Below are 19019 nucleotides of genomic sequence, written 5' to 3'. Positions count from 1 at the left end.
ACTATAGTCAGCAGGAGGGTAAAACTATTTTTATTTTATTTTATAAGCGACCAAAACTGCCTGCCAACTGACAGACAAACTTATTTAGGTTTAAATAAAAACACAGAACGCGTCTTTTAGTTCTAAAAACGCGAGGCGCACAGCACTGCCTTTTTTGGTGACTTTTAATGAAAGAGCAGTGTGCTGCGGTTTTTTTTATGTTGCTAAGCAACGACCAAAACAGCTGTCCTGTCAGTCAATTCAAAGGATTATAGCGCGAGCGCTCTAACTTAGTTTTTTGCTGTTAAGTAAACTGTCATATTAGCAGAAACCCTAAATAATACAGCTCCGGGTTACCCACGATAGACACCAAAGGTTTCTCCTCCATTTCTTGCAGTCTCCGGACTTTTTAAGCAACGGTAAACTTTCGCCATCACAACAGAAGACCCGCATCTCCATTCATTCGATTGGACAATGGAAAAGAACGCGAATGACGTTGGGTGTTTTTCCGCTCAGAGTTGATTTTTTTTTTTCAACTTCAGGCGCTCAGAGCGCTCCTGCAAAACGCGAGGCGCAGCAGCCGGGGGCGCATAAACAGGGCACAGAACGCTCACTGCCAACAGAAAACCATTCAAAAGAGGCGCCTCCAACTGCAAAAACGCGTCAAGATGGTCCTCATCTCGTCATGCATCAGAGAAAGTGAAAATTAAATTTGTCACAGGGGTGGTTGGAATTATTCACAAACACGTTAAAAATATTTACTGAACGCTTCTTTCTTTTCACTTTTGTTTTTACTGCATTATCATAATCAAAGGCTGTATATAACTTAATATAACCGTACAAAACCAGTAGTTCTGTGTGCAATTAGACATTGAGCACCCCCATATTGGCAAAATGGTATGATGCTCGTTTCACCCGCGAAGATTCGACTGTGAGATCGGTGGTCGAATCAGGCTCCGCATATCGATGCATCGAATCTTCGACTATTCGGGGACAGCCCTAGTTAAAATACACAAGGTATAGTCACACTTGCCATCTCTTGGCGAGAGTCGGCACTTGAAATCCAGTCGTTGCAATAGTAATCTGTGCATTCCAAAGTTTTTAATAAGGACGAAAAATTTCCTCACACAGATTTTTGCAACAGGTTTAAGTTGGTCACTGAAATTCGCCATATAAACTGCTAACTAACTGCTTAATTCATAGCTACACTATTAACAATGGATCTTTTTTATGTGACCGCACTAATGCCGTAACAGTGTCTTGAACATTGGACAGAACCAATGTTTGGGGGGTATACCTAAAATGATCGACTGGCTCTGTTAATATAGTTTGAAAGGTCCAATTCAGTTGTGAATTACATGATTTGCGTAAACTATAACCTATACCATAGTTTGAATTCAAAACTGACATTAGTTTAATATTTTTATTGCTAAACAGTTGTCAAATAATAAATGTTTTCCTACATACTTTTTTGTGCTGTAATTGACCCTACTTACAACAAACAAAGTTTTAGCTTTAAAATGTTGTCTTTTTTTTAATTCAGACAATAAATACTGTTTTGTGGCTCCTTAATGTGTCATGACAGATCACTGTATTGCCTTATTAGATCAACTTATTAGATGTGAACTGATCGTTTTTGCTTGTTTACTTAAAGCATGAAATAAACATGAATAAACATCAGAATGTATTTTATTTCAACCACCTAAAAGATGATAAAACATACATTTTTTTCAAGTTTAAGTCCACCGAAGATAAATCTACTCTAATTTTTTGATTTGTTTGTCGGACAAAATGGCAGATTTGGTATTAGGACTGGTCAGATCACCTGTCAATAAAGCGGTTTGTGAAGGGTCAATTCGTGTTTGGCTTCTGTGAACAGTAAAGTCCGCCTTCTTTGATTTGATTGGCTGTTCCAGTCATTTTGACATCGACATGTATAGTCACACCCAGTTGTCCAGCACATTTCATGTTACAATCAGTTTTAGCCCTTCTTGACTGAATGGCATGAAGAGGTGGCATGTGTTGTCTTCCCCTGGGGAAGATGAGCTTCTTTGAACCCATGCAGCAGATGGTTTGTGTGTGGATATTTGATAATGATCACATCAGTGTGAAGAAAGAATTTTGCACTTGATCCAGCTCTCATTTTTCCATCTGTTTAATACATTTCACACTTTGAACTGACGGAACGTACAGTTTATAATATCTAATTAATCGAGCAACAAACCCAAAGAGCAGAATGCTGGAAAATCATCTGTCCACATGTATTGTGTTCAATAGAGCGGAGAGAGAAAGGCTCCAACCACTGATTCTGAAATTGCAATTTTTCCATATAACAAAGGGTCCTGCTAGCCAGACCACCCGAGGCATGTGAATTACAGAGCCACGGCTGCTCATTTACATAATGACTCTAAGATCAACTATTCCAACTAGATGGTATCTGGAGGGAAGAGTTTGTCACTGACCTCCAGAGTATGTGTGTGTGTGTGTGTTGCTATTCAAGGCGACGTGAGAGAGCGTAGGAAAAAGTGTGGAGAGACTGTCAGTTTTATGAAGGCAGGATTTGACAGATGTACCAGTGCATAGACACGGAGCTCCTAGAGCATACAGCTAAAGCCAGAGATGTTAATGTCTGCTACCAGACCTCAGTGGTTTGTTTAACAACCCTGTTCTCCATTTTGGGGTTCTCTGCCCTCTGTCCCTGACAAGTCCTTTCCTCCTGGTTTAGAAGGTTTGTATGGTGTTGTGTAGGTGTGGTGATGCACTGATGCCGCATTCATCTGTAAGAGGGCCATTGGCTCCAGGGAATGCTAGTGTCAACTGCAAATGTAGGCCAGCTGAAAACCTCCACACATGCACAGCCCACGCCTGCATTACTCGTGAAGGCATGTAGTACACACTTAAAATTGTGTTTTTTAGCATTGAAACAAAATGTGAATAAATAGAAGCCTATATGACGAGTCCTTTTTGGAAGGCCAGTGGCACCTTCTACAGTAAATGTCACAGTAATGTTGAGTAAGTTCCTTAATAAGCATATCTTTCTTTTCACAGGTCATACAGGGCAGCTAAAAGTGTGCAAGTAAATCAGTAGGGAGCTGGGACGGGAGGGGTCAGCCAATCGGAGAAGAGAGATGTGGACGCAGGAGCGGTGGGCGGCACTGGCAGTGTTGTCAATTATCTTGCTGCTATCAAAGGTGGTGGCTCCAATCGAAGTCCCACTGGACCGTAAGTCATCATTGAAATCATAAATCGTAATGGAATTAAAGGGCTAGTTCACCCAACAATGCAAATTCTGTCATTAATTACTCACCCTCATGTTGCAAACCTGTTCATCTTCGAAACACTTTGATGAAATTCGAAAGCTATCTGTCCCTGCATAGACAGCAACACAGCAACGCAACTGATACGTTGGGCCTAGATAGGTCTAGAAAAGGTAGTAAGGACATTGATAAAAGAAAACAAAAATAATGACTTTATTCAACAATTTCTTCTCTCTGGAACGACATGAGGGTGAGTAATTTTCATTTTTGGGTTGAAGTAACCCTTTAGTATATCAAAGTACATACATTTTTTCCCAGTAGTGTTGAATTAAAGTCTTTTTATAGTATACACAAGGGGACTGAGAATCACAATCCCAACCCCCCTCACGCACAAACACACACACACATATTCAGACCTGCATCGTGTGCCACTTCAACTCGCAACATAAATTATATACTCTGCGCTAATGCGTGTTTTGATGAGCTTTTCAAACCACTCTTTGAGAATTTAATGGGGTTGTTGTTCTGCCTTTATGCATTAAATAACAGATGTGACATCAATATACAAATTATTCAATATACAACATTTTCATGTGAGGATCAAGTTATTAAACAAGCTTTCATAAACAGACTAAGCTATATTATGGGGCGTATTTTCAGAAACAACAACACAGCATCACTCTAAATTATAATAGTGCCTCTCAATTCTAACTCTCATATCTCACAATTCTAACTTTCATTTGTGACTGTATATCTCGCAATTCTGACTTTATTTCTAGCAATTGCGTGATTATATTTCACAATTCTGAGAAAAAGTCCGAATTGTGAGATACAAACTTGCAATTGCGAGAAAAAAGTCAGAATCTTGAGTTTTTATCTTGCAATTCTGACTTTATTTCTTGCAATTGTGAGTTTATATCTCACAATTCGGGCTTTATTTCTTGCAACTGTGAGTTTATATCTTACAATTCTGAGAAAAAAGTCTGAATTGCTAAAAAAATAAATTCGAAATTGCGAGTAAAAGTCAGAATCTTGAGTTTTTATCTTGCAATTCTGACTTATTTATATAATTCTGGCTTTATTACTTGCAACTGTGAGTTTATATCTCAAAAAAAAAAAATCTGAATTGCTAGAAATCAACTCGAAATTGCAAGAAAAAGTCAGAATCTTGAGTTTTTATCTTGCAATTCTGACTTTTTTTCTTGCAATTGCAAGTTTATATCTCGCAATTCTGGCTTTATTTCCTGCAACTGTGAGATTATTTCTCACAAAAAAGTCTGAATTGCTAGAAATAATTCGAAATTGCGAGAAAAATTAAGAATTGGAAGATACAAACTCACAATTGAGAGAAAAAAGCCTGAATTGCGAGAAATAAACTCAAAATTGCGAGAAAAAGTCAGAATCTTCAATTCTGACTTTTTTTCTTGCAATTGCAAGTTTATATCTCGCAATTCTGGCTTTATTTCCTGCAACTGTGAGATTATTTCTCACAAAAAAGTCTGAATTGCTAAAAAATAAACTCGAAATTGCGAGAAAAAGTCAGAATTGTGAGCACCACCCTAAATTATAATAGTGCCTCTCAACTGGTTTTGTTTCTTGATTCAGATTTTAGATTGGACATCACAAAATATAATCTCAATGGTTTCATGATCTCTTGGCAGTCAATAATTCCACTTCAGACCGATTAGTCACCTAGCAAATTTGAAAATATTATTTTTGCACATTTTACTGTAATAAATGAGAAAAAGACCATTGTATCCGAACTGAATTTTAAACAAAGAAACCAATAAATCCTCTCCGCCTTCTGTTGTCAAACCGTATTTGTTTTACTCCTTCATTTTTTTCAGTTTCCTTCTAATAATAGCTATCCAGGTTTGGCTTAAACCCTTATGAAAAATGATTTGAAAGCTCATACAGAGCGAGACACCCCAGCGGCGCTGAGCGCTCACCATCTTAACAATAGAGAGAGATTCAGTCTGACCAGGGGCTGTCAGCACCTCCCCAGCTCCCCTTCTCCGCCTGTATTCCCAAGGCGTCGTCGTTCGCTTTTCCTTTCTCTTTTTTCTCATTTTCTCTTATTCTTGCATTCTGTCTTTTGCATCATCTCCCCCCCGTCTCCAGCTTTCACTACAGGCCCGTCTGTGTGAATCTCTATTGATCTGTGTAGATAGAGAAGATTGGAGCACTGATCCTGTCCCTGAGCACTTCATAATACCCCTCTGACCTCTTGACCTCTCTGAATGTATTCAGCAGCAGGGGCTACTGGGAAATGACAAGCATCTGATCACACTATTAGTGACTGTGTTGTGTCTTCTTTTGTATACTTATACTCCATATTACACGCACCACCAAAAGCATTTCAAAGACCAATGACCCCTGTTTGGATAGAGGGACGGAGCAATTACATATGTTTACAGTATATACGTATAGTATATGGTCTGCATATAGTATAATATCTGACTTTTTTCTCAGGATTTTGAGATAGAAACTCACAATTCTGAGAACATGTCAGTCTCTTTTTTCCTAAAAATTGGACTTTATAACTCATAGTTGCGAGTTTATATTTCACAATTCTGAGAAAAAAAGTCTAAATTGCAAGAAGTAACTTAAACTCAAACTCAAAATTGCAAGAAAAAAGTCAGAATTGTAAATTTGTGAGTTTATATCATAAAATTCTGAGAAAATATAATTGTGACTTAATGTCGCAATTCTAATCTTAGAACTCGCAATTGTGAGTATGACTTTATAGCTCGCAATTGCGAGTTTATATCTCACGATTCTAAGAAAAAAGTCTGAATTGCAAGAAATAAACTCGAAATTATGAGAAAAAGTCAGAATTGTGATATACAAATTAGCAATTACAAGAAAAAGGTCAGAATCGCAAGTTTTTATCTTGCAATTCTGACTTTTTTCTTGCAATTTCGAGGTTTATTTCTTGCAGTTGTGAGTTTATATTACACAACTTTGAGAAAAATAGTCAGAATTGTGGCTTTATATGTCACAATTTTGACTTTAGAGCTCACAATTATGAGATTATATCTTACAATTCTGGGCAAAAGGTCTGAATTGCGAGAAATAAACTCAAAATTATGAGAATAAGTCAGAATTGTAAGACAAACTCCCAATTACAAGAAAAAGTCAGAATCTTGAGTTCTTATCTCGCAATTCTGACTTTTTTTCTTGCAATTGCAAGTTTATATCTCACAGTTTTGAGAAAAAAGTCTGAATTGCTAGAAATAAACTCAGAAAAAGACAAAAGAAAAAGTCAGAACTGTGAGATACAAACTCGCAATTTCGAAAAAAAGGTTTTAATCTCGCAGTTCTGACTTTATTTCTTGCAACTGGGAGTTTATATCTCACAATACTGACGAAAAAGTCTGAATTGTGAGAAATAAACTCAAAATTGCAAGGAAAAGTCAGAACTGTGAGATACAAACTCGCAATTGTGAGACAAAAAGTCAGAATCTTGAGTTTTTATCTTGCAATTCTGACTTTACTTCTTGCATTCGCATGTTTATTTCTTACAATTCGGAGAAAAAAGTCTGAATTGCGAGAAATAAACTTAATTTCTTTCAATTGTGAGTTTATATATTATGCAGTTCTGAGAAAAAAGTCATAATTGTGGCTATATCTCGCAAATCTGACTTTAGAACTTGCAATTGTGAGTTTATATCTCGAAAAAAAATTTACATTTTGAAAAATTAATTTAAAACTGCAAGAAAAAGTCAGGATTGTGATATAAACTCTAATTGTGAGAAAAAAAGTCGCAATTACATTAATTTTTTATTCAGTGGTGGAAATTGCCTTCTGTAGTATCCTTTCGCATGTAATCGCTCAATCAGTGTTTCAACCGTGGAAAGACCTCAATATAACAGCTTGTAAACAGTGTCACGTAATGTCACATTTACCTCTGAAACACATTTGGTGACCATGAACTCGTTAGTCAGCTAGAAAAATGAAGCTTTTCTCTAAATATATGCACCATATATTAATTCAATATTATAGTAATGTAGTACAGCATTAGTTGAGAGATTTTATTTCCCTAGAGAACATTTGTTTTTTAGGTTCGATTTAAGCTAATATGAATAAACGTCATCATGTCCAAACAATAATCGTCAGACCCCCTGCAGAACACCTCTGATCTGAAAGATAAATTAAACTTGAGATTTTACTTTGAGCATGTCTCCATTATCTCCCTAATGATCCTTCACTCCCAATATCGCCCCCCTCCCCAAATGTGATTTCCATTGACGAGGGTTGTCATCGGCTCCCAGCTGACCTTACACATGCGCTCACACACACTAACACATACAGTATGTTGCTCATGACGTCCCATCCCCCTGTGACCTTGCTTATGTGCTATGATTGATGTCAGATGATGAATGGCACACAGCCAGAGATGCACCTGTCGCTATCCGATGAAAAGCACAACAGACACACGGATGCTTTCTGGTACTATAACCTAAGGATGAAGGTCATATTCCTTTAATTAGCAAAGCACATTCGCAAAAGCAATTTCTGACTTCTAAGAACATACATCACATTGATCGAGGTTATTATCGAATGTGAGAAACCCCCTGCAAGGCCTGCCACTTTAACAGACTGACGAAGAAAGACAGTCGAAGATTAAACATGCTGCCATATGGGGAAGACAAATGCACCGATTATGATTTGCTAATGTGACAGTGATGTATTTTTGATGTGTTCTTCTGTCTTAAAATTAATTTCCCCTCTCTGTTTTTTCTCTCCGCTTCATTCATCTGGCGGCCCAATAACAGGTAGGTTTATTTGTTTGGTTGCTATTTTGATGTTATTATGTTAGCAGCCATTAACTAAAATGAATCTTTTTGTCTTGTCTTATAACAGTAGTTTAGTAGCAGTTTTAATACATTAATGTAAATGTTTTAATTGCTGTCATCACCATAGCCATGTTTCCTCACTCTCTGTTAACTATTAACACAATTAAACTGTTTTTCTCTCCATCCGCCCTTCCTTGGAACTAACAGCAAAGATCCAGCAAGAGCGTAAGTGCTTCATTAACACGGATTAACTTGTTCATTAAATCAGCGGCTGGTTTTAATAGAGCTTAAAGCCAAACTTATCACATCCGAAATCTAAAGAACAGAGTTATTACTGCATTGCTGCTACAATTAGAGCCACTACAGACCAGAAAAAAAACATTGAAAAGACCCTCAAACAGTCTCGAGAGAGCTCACATAAGTTCACTGTGCTACTGTAGATAAATTATAAAGTCTATCATTTATTAAAGCTGATTAATATTCTAATGTAAGCCCAAGAGCATGTCTTTTTGGCAGGCCATGTCTTTGAAAGGGAAGGATTACTTCAGGGGTTTGTTAGCCGTGGCAGAATACCCACAGTTCTGAGCCAGCTAGAAGTAGAGCACAGTGTTGTTTTTGACAACCATCTTAGATTTAGTCTTAGTCTTAGTCTTTTGGACTAAAATGCTTATTAGTTTTAGTCAAATTTTAGTCACTTCTATATGTGATAGTTTTAGTCCAATTTTAGTCGACGAAAAGTCAAAAAGGTTTTAGTCTAGTTTTAGTCGACGAAAAGTCAAAAAGGTTTTAGTCTAGTTTTAGTCAAAAAAGGAGAAAAAGTAGTCTTTTAACAAATTAATGTAGGTCAGTAAGTATTTTGCTGTTGGGTAGTGTCACTTGTAAGTTCTGAAAATAGCAGATCTATAGTTCAACACAATGTGAGCTTCCGGATCGACTATTTTCACCAATAATTACAATAATGAAGGAATGTTTTAAAACATAAAAGACAAACAAGGATGGAATGCTAAAACGGCTTGCCATACAATAATGGCAAAGAGTATTTAATGCTAAAACGGCTTGCCATAGCGGCAGATACGTTTTAGATTTTAATTGGCATGCACAATAAGCAGAAATGTCATGCATTTTAAACGTCTGACGGACCACCCACTAACATTTTCGTCTATTCTCGTCTCGTCAACGAAAACTCACACACGTCTCGTCATGTTTTAGTCATCAACGAGCCATTTTTATCTCGTCATCGTCTCGTTATCGTCATGAAAAAAAGTGGCGTCAACGAAATGATTTCGTCATCGTCATCGTTGACGAAAACAACACTGGTAGAGCAGGCAGGAATCTTGTGGCTAATCGTGTATCAAGTTGAATGAGTTTAATTCAGTGAACATACAGGCATATAGCTACAATTTGGTGGAATGCAATAGAGTGCAATAGTGGGTTTTTTTTCCATAGAGATCTTTAAAATAAAGTCTTTGTGAAAGAGATATCAGTCATTAACCAAACCAACCAGCTACAAGGTGAATCATAGCATTACAAACTATGACTTACAGTAAAACAAAATTTGAAAAGCCAAAAAGACTCTTTTATTAGAGAAAAATCTACCCCTCAAAGCACTATCAAGGACGATTTTTAAAAATGTATTTGCTTGTCATGATGCTCTGAGTGGTTGAGATGTCTCTACAGAATTATGTGTAATGCACACTTCCAGTCACAAATTTTAATGCTTTTTAAAGAAGTCTCTTCTGCTCACCAAGCCTGCATTTATTTGATTTAAAATACAGCAAAAAGGAGACATTATAGAAATTAATACTTTTTTTTAGCAAGAATGCTTTAAATTGATCAAAAGTGATGAAAAAGACATTTATAATGTTACAAAGGACTGGCAAAAAAAAGGCTTATCTTAGTATTTTTGTCTTGTTTCTAGTCAAAATATCTAAAAATTCTTAAATTAAGATGGATTTACTAGATAAGCAGTTTTATATTCTAGATAAGGGCAGTTTGCTTAAAGTACACTGTTAAAAGATTCAACTTAAAAATCTAAGTTCGGCAGCTGCCTTAAGTTTTTAAGTCAAATCAGCTTAAAACTACAAGTCATTTTAACTTATTACAATAAAAATGAGTTGATATAACTTGTGAGTTTAAATGATTTAAGTTGATTTAACTTAAGATCTTAAGGCAGCTGCTAAACTTAAGTTTTTAAGTTGAAACTGGTGAAAACTTTTTACAGTGTAAGTAAAATTATCTGCCAGTGGGGTAAGTAAAATACTCTTGATTCAGGAATACTTTACTTACCCCACTGGCAGATAATTTTACTTGTTTCCAGGGGAAAAAATTAAGTGCATTTTGCTTAAAACAAGACTAAATATATTGTGTCCTTGTGTTTATCTAGTAAATACATCTTAATTTAAGATTTTTTAAATATTTTGACTAAAAACAAGACAAAATACTATGTATAATTAGCTTTTATTTGCAGTGTGTTTCAGATAAATGCTGTTCTTCTGAACTTTCTATTCATCAAGAAACCTAAAAAAAAAAAAAAAACATTTTTTTTGAGCAGCAAATCAGAATATTACAATGATTTCTGAAGGATCATGTGACTGGAGTAATGATGCTAAAATTCGGCTTTGAAATCACAGGAATAAATTACATTTTAAAATATATTACAATAGAAAACAGTTTTTTAAAATAGTAAAGGTATTTCATTTTTACTGTTTTTTTCCGTACTTTGGATCAAATAAATGCATGCTTGGTGAGCAGAAGAGACTTAAAAATCTTACTGTTCAGAAACTTTTGACTGGTAGTGTACTTTTTCACCAGAAGTTCCACTGTTAAATATGTTTTGTTTTGTTTTTTCAAGTTAAATAAATAATAATGATTGTTTCAACAAAAGCATATAACATTGATTAACACCTTGTAGCTCACAGTAAAAATAAAGACTTTCTTTATTTTATCAATATAAATTTGTTCTGGCACAGTTTAACTGAGTTCTTGTCATATTTTATTACAATTGAAGGTGTCTGAATAAATGTTGGTTTGACTGTTCTCCCCAAAACTGTTGCTAGTTGATAGCATAATAACATAATGGGGCAAATAATTTATCATTATACATATGTAGTTAACAAAGAATAAGTGATTTATGATGTCTTTTCTATCGATTTTGTACTGTATGTTACCATGAGAGTAAATGTAACAACCGTTTTTCAAGAAATGCAGCGCTTGCATTTGTATACATAACATTGAGTTAAGTGTTCTTTCTCCATGCTGCTGAGATAAGACTCTCTCTTTGTCCCTCCCTCCACAGTGAAACAGCCCCCCACCATTGTGAAGCAGTCACTAAAGGACTACATTGTGGACCCCAGAGATAACATCATCATTGAATGCGAAGCCAAGGGGACCCCAGTGCCAACGTGAGAATAGATGAAACCCTTTTTTTCTGTGCCTTCTCGTCCTTTTTGTTATCTCTCACCACTTTTACATTTCCAGTTTGTCAGCAACCTCTTACTGTATACGTCCACTTCTCTGTCTCTCGTTCTTCCTCTACTTTCGCTCTCTAATTAAACCTGACGTCCATTAGTCTCGGCAAATCTTTGTGAGAGTGACACCCAATGCCCCAACCTGACAGTGGCACTGCCAGCTTTGTCCACCCTCCCTCCCTCTTGTACCCTTCTCATGCCATCAGATATGCAGGGGCACTCACTCTGGCTCCAGTCCTTTGTGTTTGTTTGTGAAAAGCAGGCCTGACCAGCTCAACACAGTGTGGCCATTCAGAGAGCCTGTTTTTTGTTTGGTAGTCTGTTGGGCTTTACAAAACCTTCCACTCAGGCCGGTCCGCAAATCCATTGTGGTCTAATAATACGTTTAGTTTAGTGTTCACGCACACAGAATATCCAGTAGGTTAGTGGATAGCACCCAGTCAACTCCAAGCACGCAATCCTTCAAGTTTGTAATCACAATCAGACAGAAGTGTCGACAGATCTTTTATTTCAATTCTGACACATATCTAAGTTAATCGGATTATTGAAAAAAAATGTAGAACAAGGGATTGGTTCTGTCCATCGGTTGTTCATTGGACAAAGGCAGATCTGAATGTGAGCTTTCAGGGGGTTGTAAGAGAAAGGGCAGGTTTATGAGAACAAAATGATTGGACAAGTCCATCATACGTGACCAGAGAGAAGTCTGTCATTTCACCGGAAGACTGAAAGTCAAAAAAATGAGTCATATACACTGATGAATTATTCAAAGTAAGATCAGTAACGTGCATTTAGAAAATAGCTGAGTTTCTCATGCTGAGCCTTATTAAAAAGCTCCAACAATGAACCTATTACATAAAAAGCTTCATGTTGGCTCACATCCAATTTGTTACTGGTCTGTACAGGTTTCAATGGCGGCGGAATGGGAAGTTCTTCAATGTTGGGAAGGACCCACGGGTGACCATGCGGAGTCGTTCCGGAACACTGGAGATCAAAAGTGGCGGAAGGCCGGAAGAATATGAAGGAGAATACCAGTGCTTCGCCTCCAATGATTTTGGCACTGCGATTTCCAACAAAATCCTACTACGAGTGTCAAGTGAGGGCTGGTTTAGTGTAATGTCAAAGCACAACATGTACACAACATGCAAACTGTCTGTAATGAAATAGTTTACCCAAAATGTAGATTCTTTCATCATTCACTCAACATCATGTTACAGTTGAGGTCAAAAGTTTACATCCCCCTTTCAGAATCTGCAAAATGTTAACTATTTGACCAAAATAAGAGGGATCATACAATATGCATGTAATTGTTTACTTAGTACTGACCCGAATAAGATATTTCTCTTTGTTTTGTTTAGTGATAGTTGTTTGTGAGTCCCTTGTTTGTCCTGAACAGTTAAACTACCAGTTGTTCTTCAGAAAAATCCTTCAGGTCCCACAAAATCTTTGGTTTTCCAGCATTTTTTTGTATTTGAACCCTTTCCAACAACGATTGTATGATTTTGAGATCTATTTTGAATCTATCTATTACACATCTCCATTCTGTTCAAAAGTTTTCACCTCCCAGCTCTTAATGCATCGTTTTTACTTCTGGAGCATCAGTGAGCGTTTGACCCTTCTGTAATAATTGCATAAGAGTCCCTGAGTTGTCCTCAGTGTGAAAAGATGGATCTTAAAATCATACAGTCATTGTTGAAAAGGGTTAAAATACACAAAAATGCTGAAAAAACAAAGAATTTGCGGGACCTGAAGTTTTTTTTTTTTTTTTTTTTTGAAGAACAGCAGTCATTTTATAAAGTCATTTTCAATATTCTGAAAATAAAGTCATAGCTGTGAAAGATGAAAGTTTTTATATTTTGATAATAACACAAAAAAGTTGTAGCAATACAAAAATAAAGCCATTGCGAATGAGAATAAAGTCTTAATATTTTGGGAAAAAAAGGGAACACTTCAAGATTCTCAAAATTCTCAAAATATTTCAACTCAAATCTCACAATGCTATGACTTTACTCTCGTAATCTTAATTACGTAATCGCATCTAAACTTATATAAAATGCTGCCGGACTGAAATTGAGAGAGATAGTTGACCCTTTGAACCTGACTTTTATTCTTCAATGGAACACAAAAAACAACAAAAAAGTATCAGCAAAGTTGTCCATATTATTTGTATAATTCAAATCTTAGGAACAGACTGGTAGTATTTACTGTAGATCACTGTATTTTCAAATAAAGCACAAAATAAACATGAATGAACATCAGAACATATTATGTTTCAACCACGGATAAACATCAATACACAGTCCACCGAAGTTAATCTACTCTCCTGTCTGATTTGTTTGTCAGACAAAATGGCGGATTCTGCATTATGATTGGTCAGATTGCCTGTCAGTCAAGCTCTTTGCGAAGGGTCAGTTAGTTACAAAACAGTGTAATTTGAAAGCATTGACATTAAAAATGGCATCATTTGAATCTTCAGTCTGAAATTTTGGTTTGTTTCCCATACAAAATTACAAACCGTGATATAGTGTCATAAGGACTACTTTTATGATACATTTATGAAGCTTTATTATAGTTTTGATTCCAAAAAAGAAAACAAAGAAGGTCATACAGCTTTGGAACAACAACAAAGTGACATTTTTGAGTGACCTATCTCTTTAAAAGTAACACGCACACAGAATGCAATAAAAAAAGCAATAGCTCTCATAGATTGAGTTATATTTCCTAATCTAGTAAACTTGTCTCCATTGCTCAGAGTCTCCGCTGTGGCCGAAGGAGGTTCTGGAGCCGGTGGTTGTGCGTGAGGGGGAATCACTCGTCCTGCCCTGCAACCCTCCTCCTGGTCTCCCCCCTCCTGAAACCTTCTGGATGGACAGCTGTGAGTTTTTCTCATCACTTCCCGCGATTGATTGTGTCTCATTTTTTAACCTTAACCCTCCTTTCCATCGCGTTGTCATTCAGTCATCACCTTCATGCTCTCTTTTACCTCTTCCTCTTATCTCCCTCTCACTTCCTTTACTTTCTGTCTCTCTCAGTCTTGCAGTCTGTGTCCTTTGCACAGCAGTGTCCGTTACTGCATTAGTGCTGAGCTAGTGCATGTATGCGAATCTGCACTACAGTACCTGACAAAAAGCTGAGAGAGCAGAAACAAGCATGGCACATTTCAACAAGACCCAGAATCATGCAGCATAGACACACGCTACAAAGCACTGATCACACAATGTGACAATAGAGTCATGGCTCCTTTAAAATGTGTCAGTGATAATGAAAAGGCTTAAAGATACTGTATGGATCTTAAAAGAGAAGTGATTTCTAGCTACTTTCATAGTATGAACACATTCCAAAGAACTTATTGGAACGCTCCCTTCCATGTTTATTGGTCAGACAGAGAGATAACCCTGCCCAATTTTTCTGTCATATGGAAGCCAATTTCCAGCACAATATTTTTGTTTTTTACGTATTGCAGAATTGGCAATGAAAGAAATATTTTGATAGCACCCTGGTATTTACAAATTTTTATGTCATATTTTTACTTTTTTTGTCATATTTTCAACTTTGTCATTTTGACAGTTATGTCAAAATTATTTATTGAAGGTTTTAATTATTTTTTTATACTTACTGTAATGCAGAATTGGCAAACAAAGCAATATCTGGATAGCACCCTGCTGTTTACACATTTTTGTCATATTTATTTTTTATTTTTTTCATATTTTCAACTTTGTCATAGATATTTATGTCAGAATTATTTAATAAAGGTTTTTGAATTTTTTTCTTACTTATTGCAGAATTTTTAAACAGAAATATTTTGATAGCACCCTGGTATATTTTTTTATTTTTTTTTTTAAATCATATTTTCAACATTGTCATTTTGTCAGTTATGTAGGTCATAATTATTTCTTAAAAGTTTTTTTTGTTATTTACTTTTTTTTTTCAACTTATTCCAGAATTAGGAAACAAAGATATATTTTGACAGCACCACAGTGTTTACACATTTTTATGTCATATGTTTGACATTTTATCATATTTTCAACTTTTTGTCATAGTTATTTATGTCATAATTATTTATTAAAGGTTTTTATTAATTTATTTATTATTTTTACTTCTCACAGAACTGGCAAACAAAGAAATATTTTGATAGCACCACAGTGTTGACACATTTTTATGTCTTTTTATTTTTAGTTTTTAATCATATTTTCAGCTGTCATTTGTCATATTTATTTATTTAAGGTTTTTATTTTATTTTTTATTTATTTCAGAATTGGCATACATAGAAATATTGTGATAGCACCACAGTGTTTTCACATTTTTATGTCATATTTTAGAATTAGTTATTTAATCATATTTTCAACTTTGTAATTTTGTCATAGTTATTAATGTCATAATTATTTATTAAAGGTTTATTTAATTTGTATTTGTATTTTTATATTTTTATTATATTTTCACCTTTTTGTCAAAATTGTTTATTAATGTTTTTTATTTTTATTACATTTTTTACTTTGCAGAATTGGCAAACAAAAAACTATTTTATTTATAAAACACTAAAAATTAAATAGCTTAACATGCTACAACACTGTAATGTACAGTAAGAAAAAATGATATTTATTCTTCGGATTTGCTAAAGTTTACATTTAAAATTATAATTAAATCATTAGCATTTTTTTCAAATAATAAAAATATAATTAAGATAAGGTGAAATGACCATGCACAAGTACTCTATACAAAAAAAAACAACTAATATTTCTAATATATTGCATACCCCTATATTTTAACATTGGAAAAACAGCTTACTTCACCTTTAAGATACTGCTTTGCACATGACATAATATTTATTACTAGAATGTCACGTGATCACGATTTAGTGCAGAAAGCCCAGAGACATCATTAAATCCAGACTCAATGTTGATTAGTGCAGAACATCCCGTCTTCATCCCATACTCTTCCACACTGCTCCGTTCCCCTGAGTGACACGTTTACTGATTCTTGTGATGTTTCAGGCCAGAAGATGATAATAATGCCTGTGTGATTCCCACACTCATCTTGAGCATCATTTCTTCTGTTGCCTGTCGGCTATTGCACGTCAAATTAAGTTGAACAAACGAGTCTGGATTCTCTTCTCTTTTTCCCCCACAGCCATTATGCCCATAATGCAGGACAAGAGGGTGTCGATGGGCTTGAACGGTGACTTGTTCTTCTCCAATGTTCGGGCTAAAGATGCCAACACCGACTACAGCTGCAACGCTCGCTTCGAGTTCACACACACCATTCAGCAGAAGAACCCCTACACCCTTAAAGTGCAAATAAGTGAGTGCTGATTTCTGATGATTCGGGATGACTTGATATGTTGATGTGCTGCTAAGGTTTAATATGTGAATATTGTGGTCCATCTAGTGGTGAGGAGGGAGTATTGCAGTATTTATCTGTCGTAGTTGTCTTTTTGCACTTTAATTTGAAAACGTATTATTGATTTCTATCACAATATCAGGTTTGAGAGACTGTCCTTCTTCCATTTTGTTTCAGAACTGTTCCATTCCATTTTAGTTGTAACTGAATGGGTTTTATATATTTTTTTTCATTTGTATGTTGATAAAACTGCAACTTTATTCGCAGAGGAACCTTATAATGACACGTTTCTCAACTCCACTGATCTGTATAGTGGTGAGTTCCACATCTGTACGCGTCTGTAAAACTAACACTAACCGAATTAGCGCTGCTGTTTCTAACCACATGCAGCAGGAAAAGCAGAGATAGTGTGTCTGTTATATAATATACTGTGTAAAGAAAAATGTTCCACATAGTATTTATAGACTGTAGAATTTGCCACACAGTGCTTAGGTGACTTGCTGTGTTTTTTATTATGTGAGTCTACGCAGTTTTGGGGTCAGTAAAATTTGTTCATGGTTTGAACGAAGGGTTTTCAAATTGTGATTGTAATTGCTTTAATTATCCTAATCACATTGCTCATTATGGAGATATGGAAATGGAAGTAAGGAGATTAGGTAAGAGGCAAGAGGTGCTCATTAATATTTCAGCAACTATAATCCAATGATAACCATGTGCAAACCCCCACATATGTATCCATGGATATGGCCTAAGGCTGAAACTGAACTGAAGAATATGGGTCAAAATCAAACATGTCACATTTTATTTTATTTTATTTATTTATTTTTTTGTTTTGTTGTTTTACTTTACTACACTTTTTTATTTTATTTTATTTTATTTTTGCATAAATCCCTAAATTCCTATTACAGTAATAAACATCTGTTCATTGTATTATGACCAGAATTGAATTATTATTATTTAATTTTTATGAACTACCATGTATTTTATTTATTTATTTTTATTTTATTTTATTCATTTATTCATTTATTTATTTAAATATTTTATTTTATATTATTTTATTTTATTGTTGCATAAATCCCTTAAATTCTCATTACAGTAGTGAACATTTGTTCATTGTATTATGACCAGAATTTATTTTTATTTTTTATTAACTACCATCTACTCGCATTATTTTATTTTATTATTTTATATTATTCATTCATTTATTTTATTTTATTGTGTTCATTTATTTCATTTTATTTTATTTTATTTTGTTTATTTTTATTTTATTTTTGCATAAATCCTATTTTTATTAACTACCATATACTCACATTATTTATTTTATTTTATTTTATTGTATTTTATTAATTGTATTTTATTTTATTTTATTTCATTATTCATTTATTTTATTTTATTTTTGCATACATCCCCTAAATTCTCATTACAGTAGTGAACATTTGTTCACTGTATTATAACCAGAATTTATTTTTATTTTTTTATTAACCACCATCTACTCGCATTATTTTATTTTATTATTTTATATTATTCATTCATTTATTTTATTTTATTGTGTTCATTTATTTCATTTTATTTTATTTATTATTTTATTTTATTTTATTTATTTTTATTTTATTTTTGCATAAATCCTATTTTTATTAACTACCATATACTCACATTATTTATTTTATTTTATTTTATTCTAATATATTAATTGTATTTTATTTTAATTCATTATTTATTTATTTTATTTTATTTTTGCATACATCCCCTAAATTCTCAGTACAGTAGTGAACATTTGTTCATTGTATTATGACAAGTAAAATTTTATAAACTACCATGTACTCACATTATTCATTGCATTATGACCAGAATTAAATTATTTGTTTTAATTTTATTAACTACAATGATGTATATACATAGCAATTTAAATACTGAATATTTGTATTATTATATTATGTCTTATTATTGTATATTAATCTTTCAGTTTCTTTAATGAATGATCCTATATATATATATATATATATATATATATATATATATATATATATATATATATATATATATATATATATATATATATATATATATATATATATATATATATTTATACAATTTAGAGAGAGAGCGAAAGAGAGAGAGATTGATAGAGAGAAAGACAGATTGATTTTGGGGTTAAATATGACCCAAGCATGTTCTTGATGGCT

General features: G+C 34.2%; 1 protein-coding gene across 4 annotated transcripts in view; it reads left to right on the top strand.

The window, feature by feature from the left end:
• The first annotated feature begins 3107 nt into the window (after positions 1-3107).
• Positions 3108-19019, top strand: part of nfasca (neurofascin homolog (chicken) a) — a 61551-nt gene continuing 45639 nt past the window's right edge. For 3 of the 4 annotated variants that reach the window (XM_073826242.1, XM_073826240.1, XM_073826241.1), the window contains exons 1-4: positions 12448-12595; positions 14252-14374; positions 16627-16797; positions 17104-17151. In XM_073826242.1, the coding sequence (XP_073682343.1) occupies positions 12463-12595; positions 14252-14374; positions 16627-16797; positions 17104-17151 (475 nt within the window). In that variant the 5' untranslated portion in view covers positions 12448-12462. Of the gene's footprint in view, positions 3202-8242; positions 8261-11330; positions 11437-12404; positions 12596-14251; positions 14375-16626; positions 16798-17103; positions 17152-19019 lie in introns of those variants that run through there. The other variant, XM_073826239.1, reaches the window with a different exon arrangement.

The sequence above is a fragment of the Garra rufa genome, chromosome 20 (assembly GCF_049309525.1).
Source record: "Garra rufa chromosome 20, GarRuf1.0, whole genome shotgun sequence".
In the NCBI taxonomy this organism is placed as follows: domain Eukaryota; kingdom Metazoa; phylum Chordata; class Actinopteri; order Cypriniformes; family Cyprinidae; genus Garra; species Garra rufa.
This window is presented reverse-complemented; position numbering and strand designations above follow the sequence as displayed.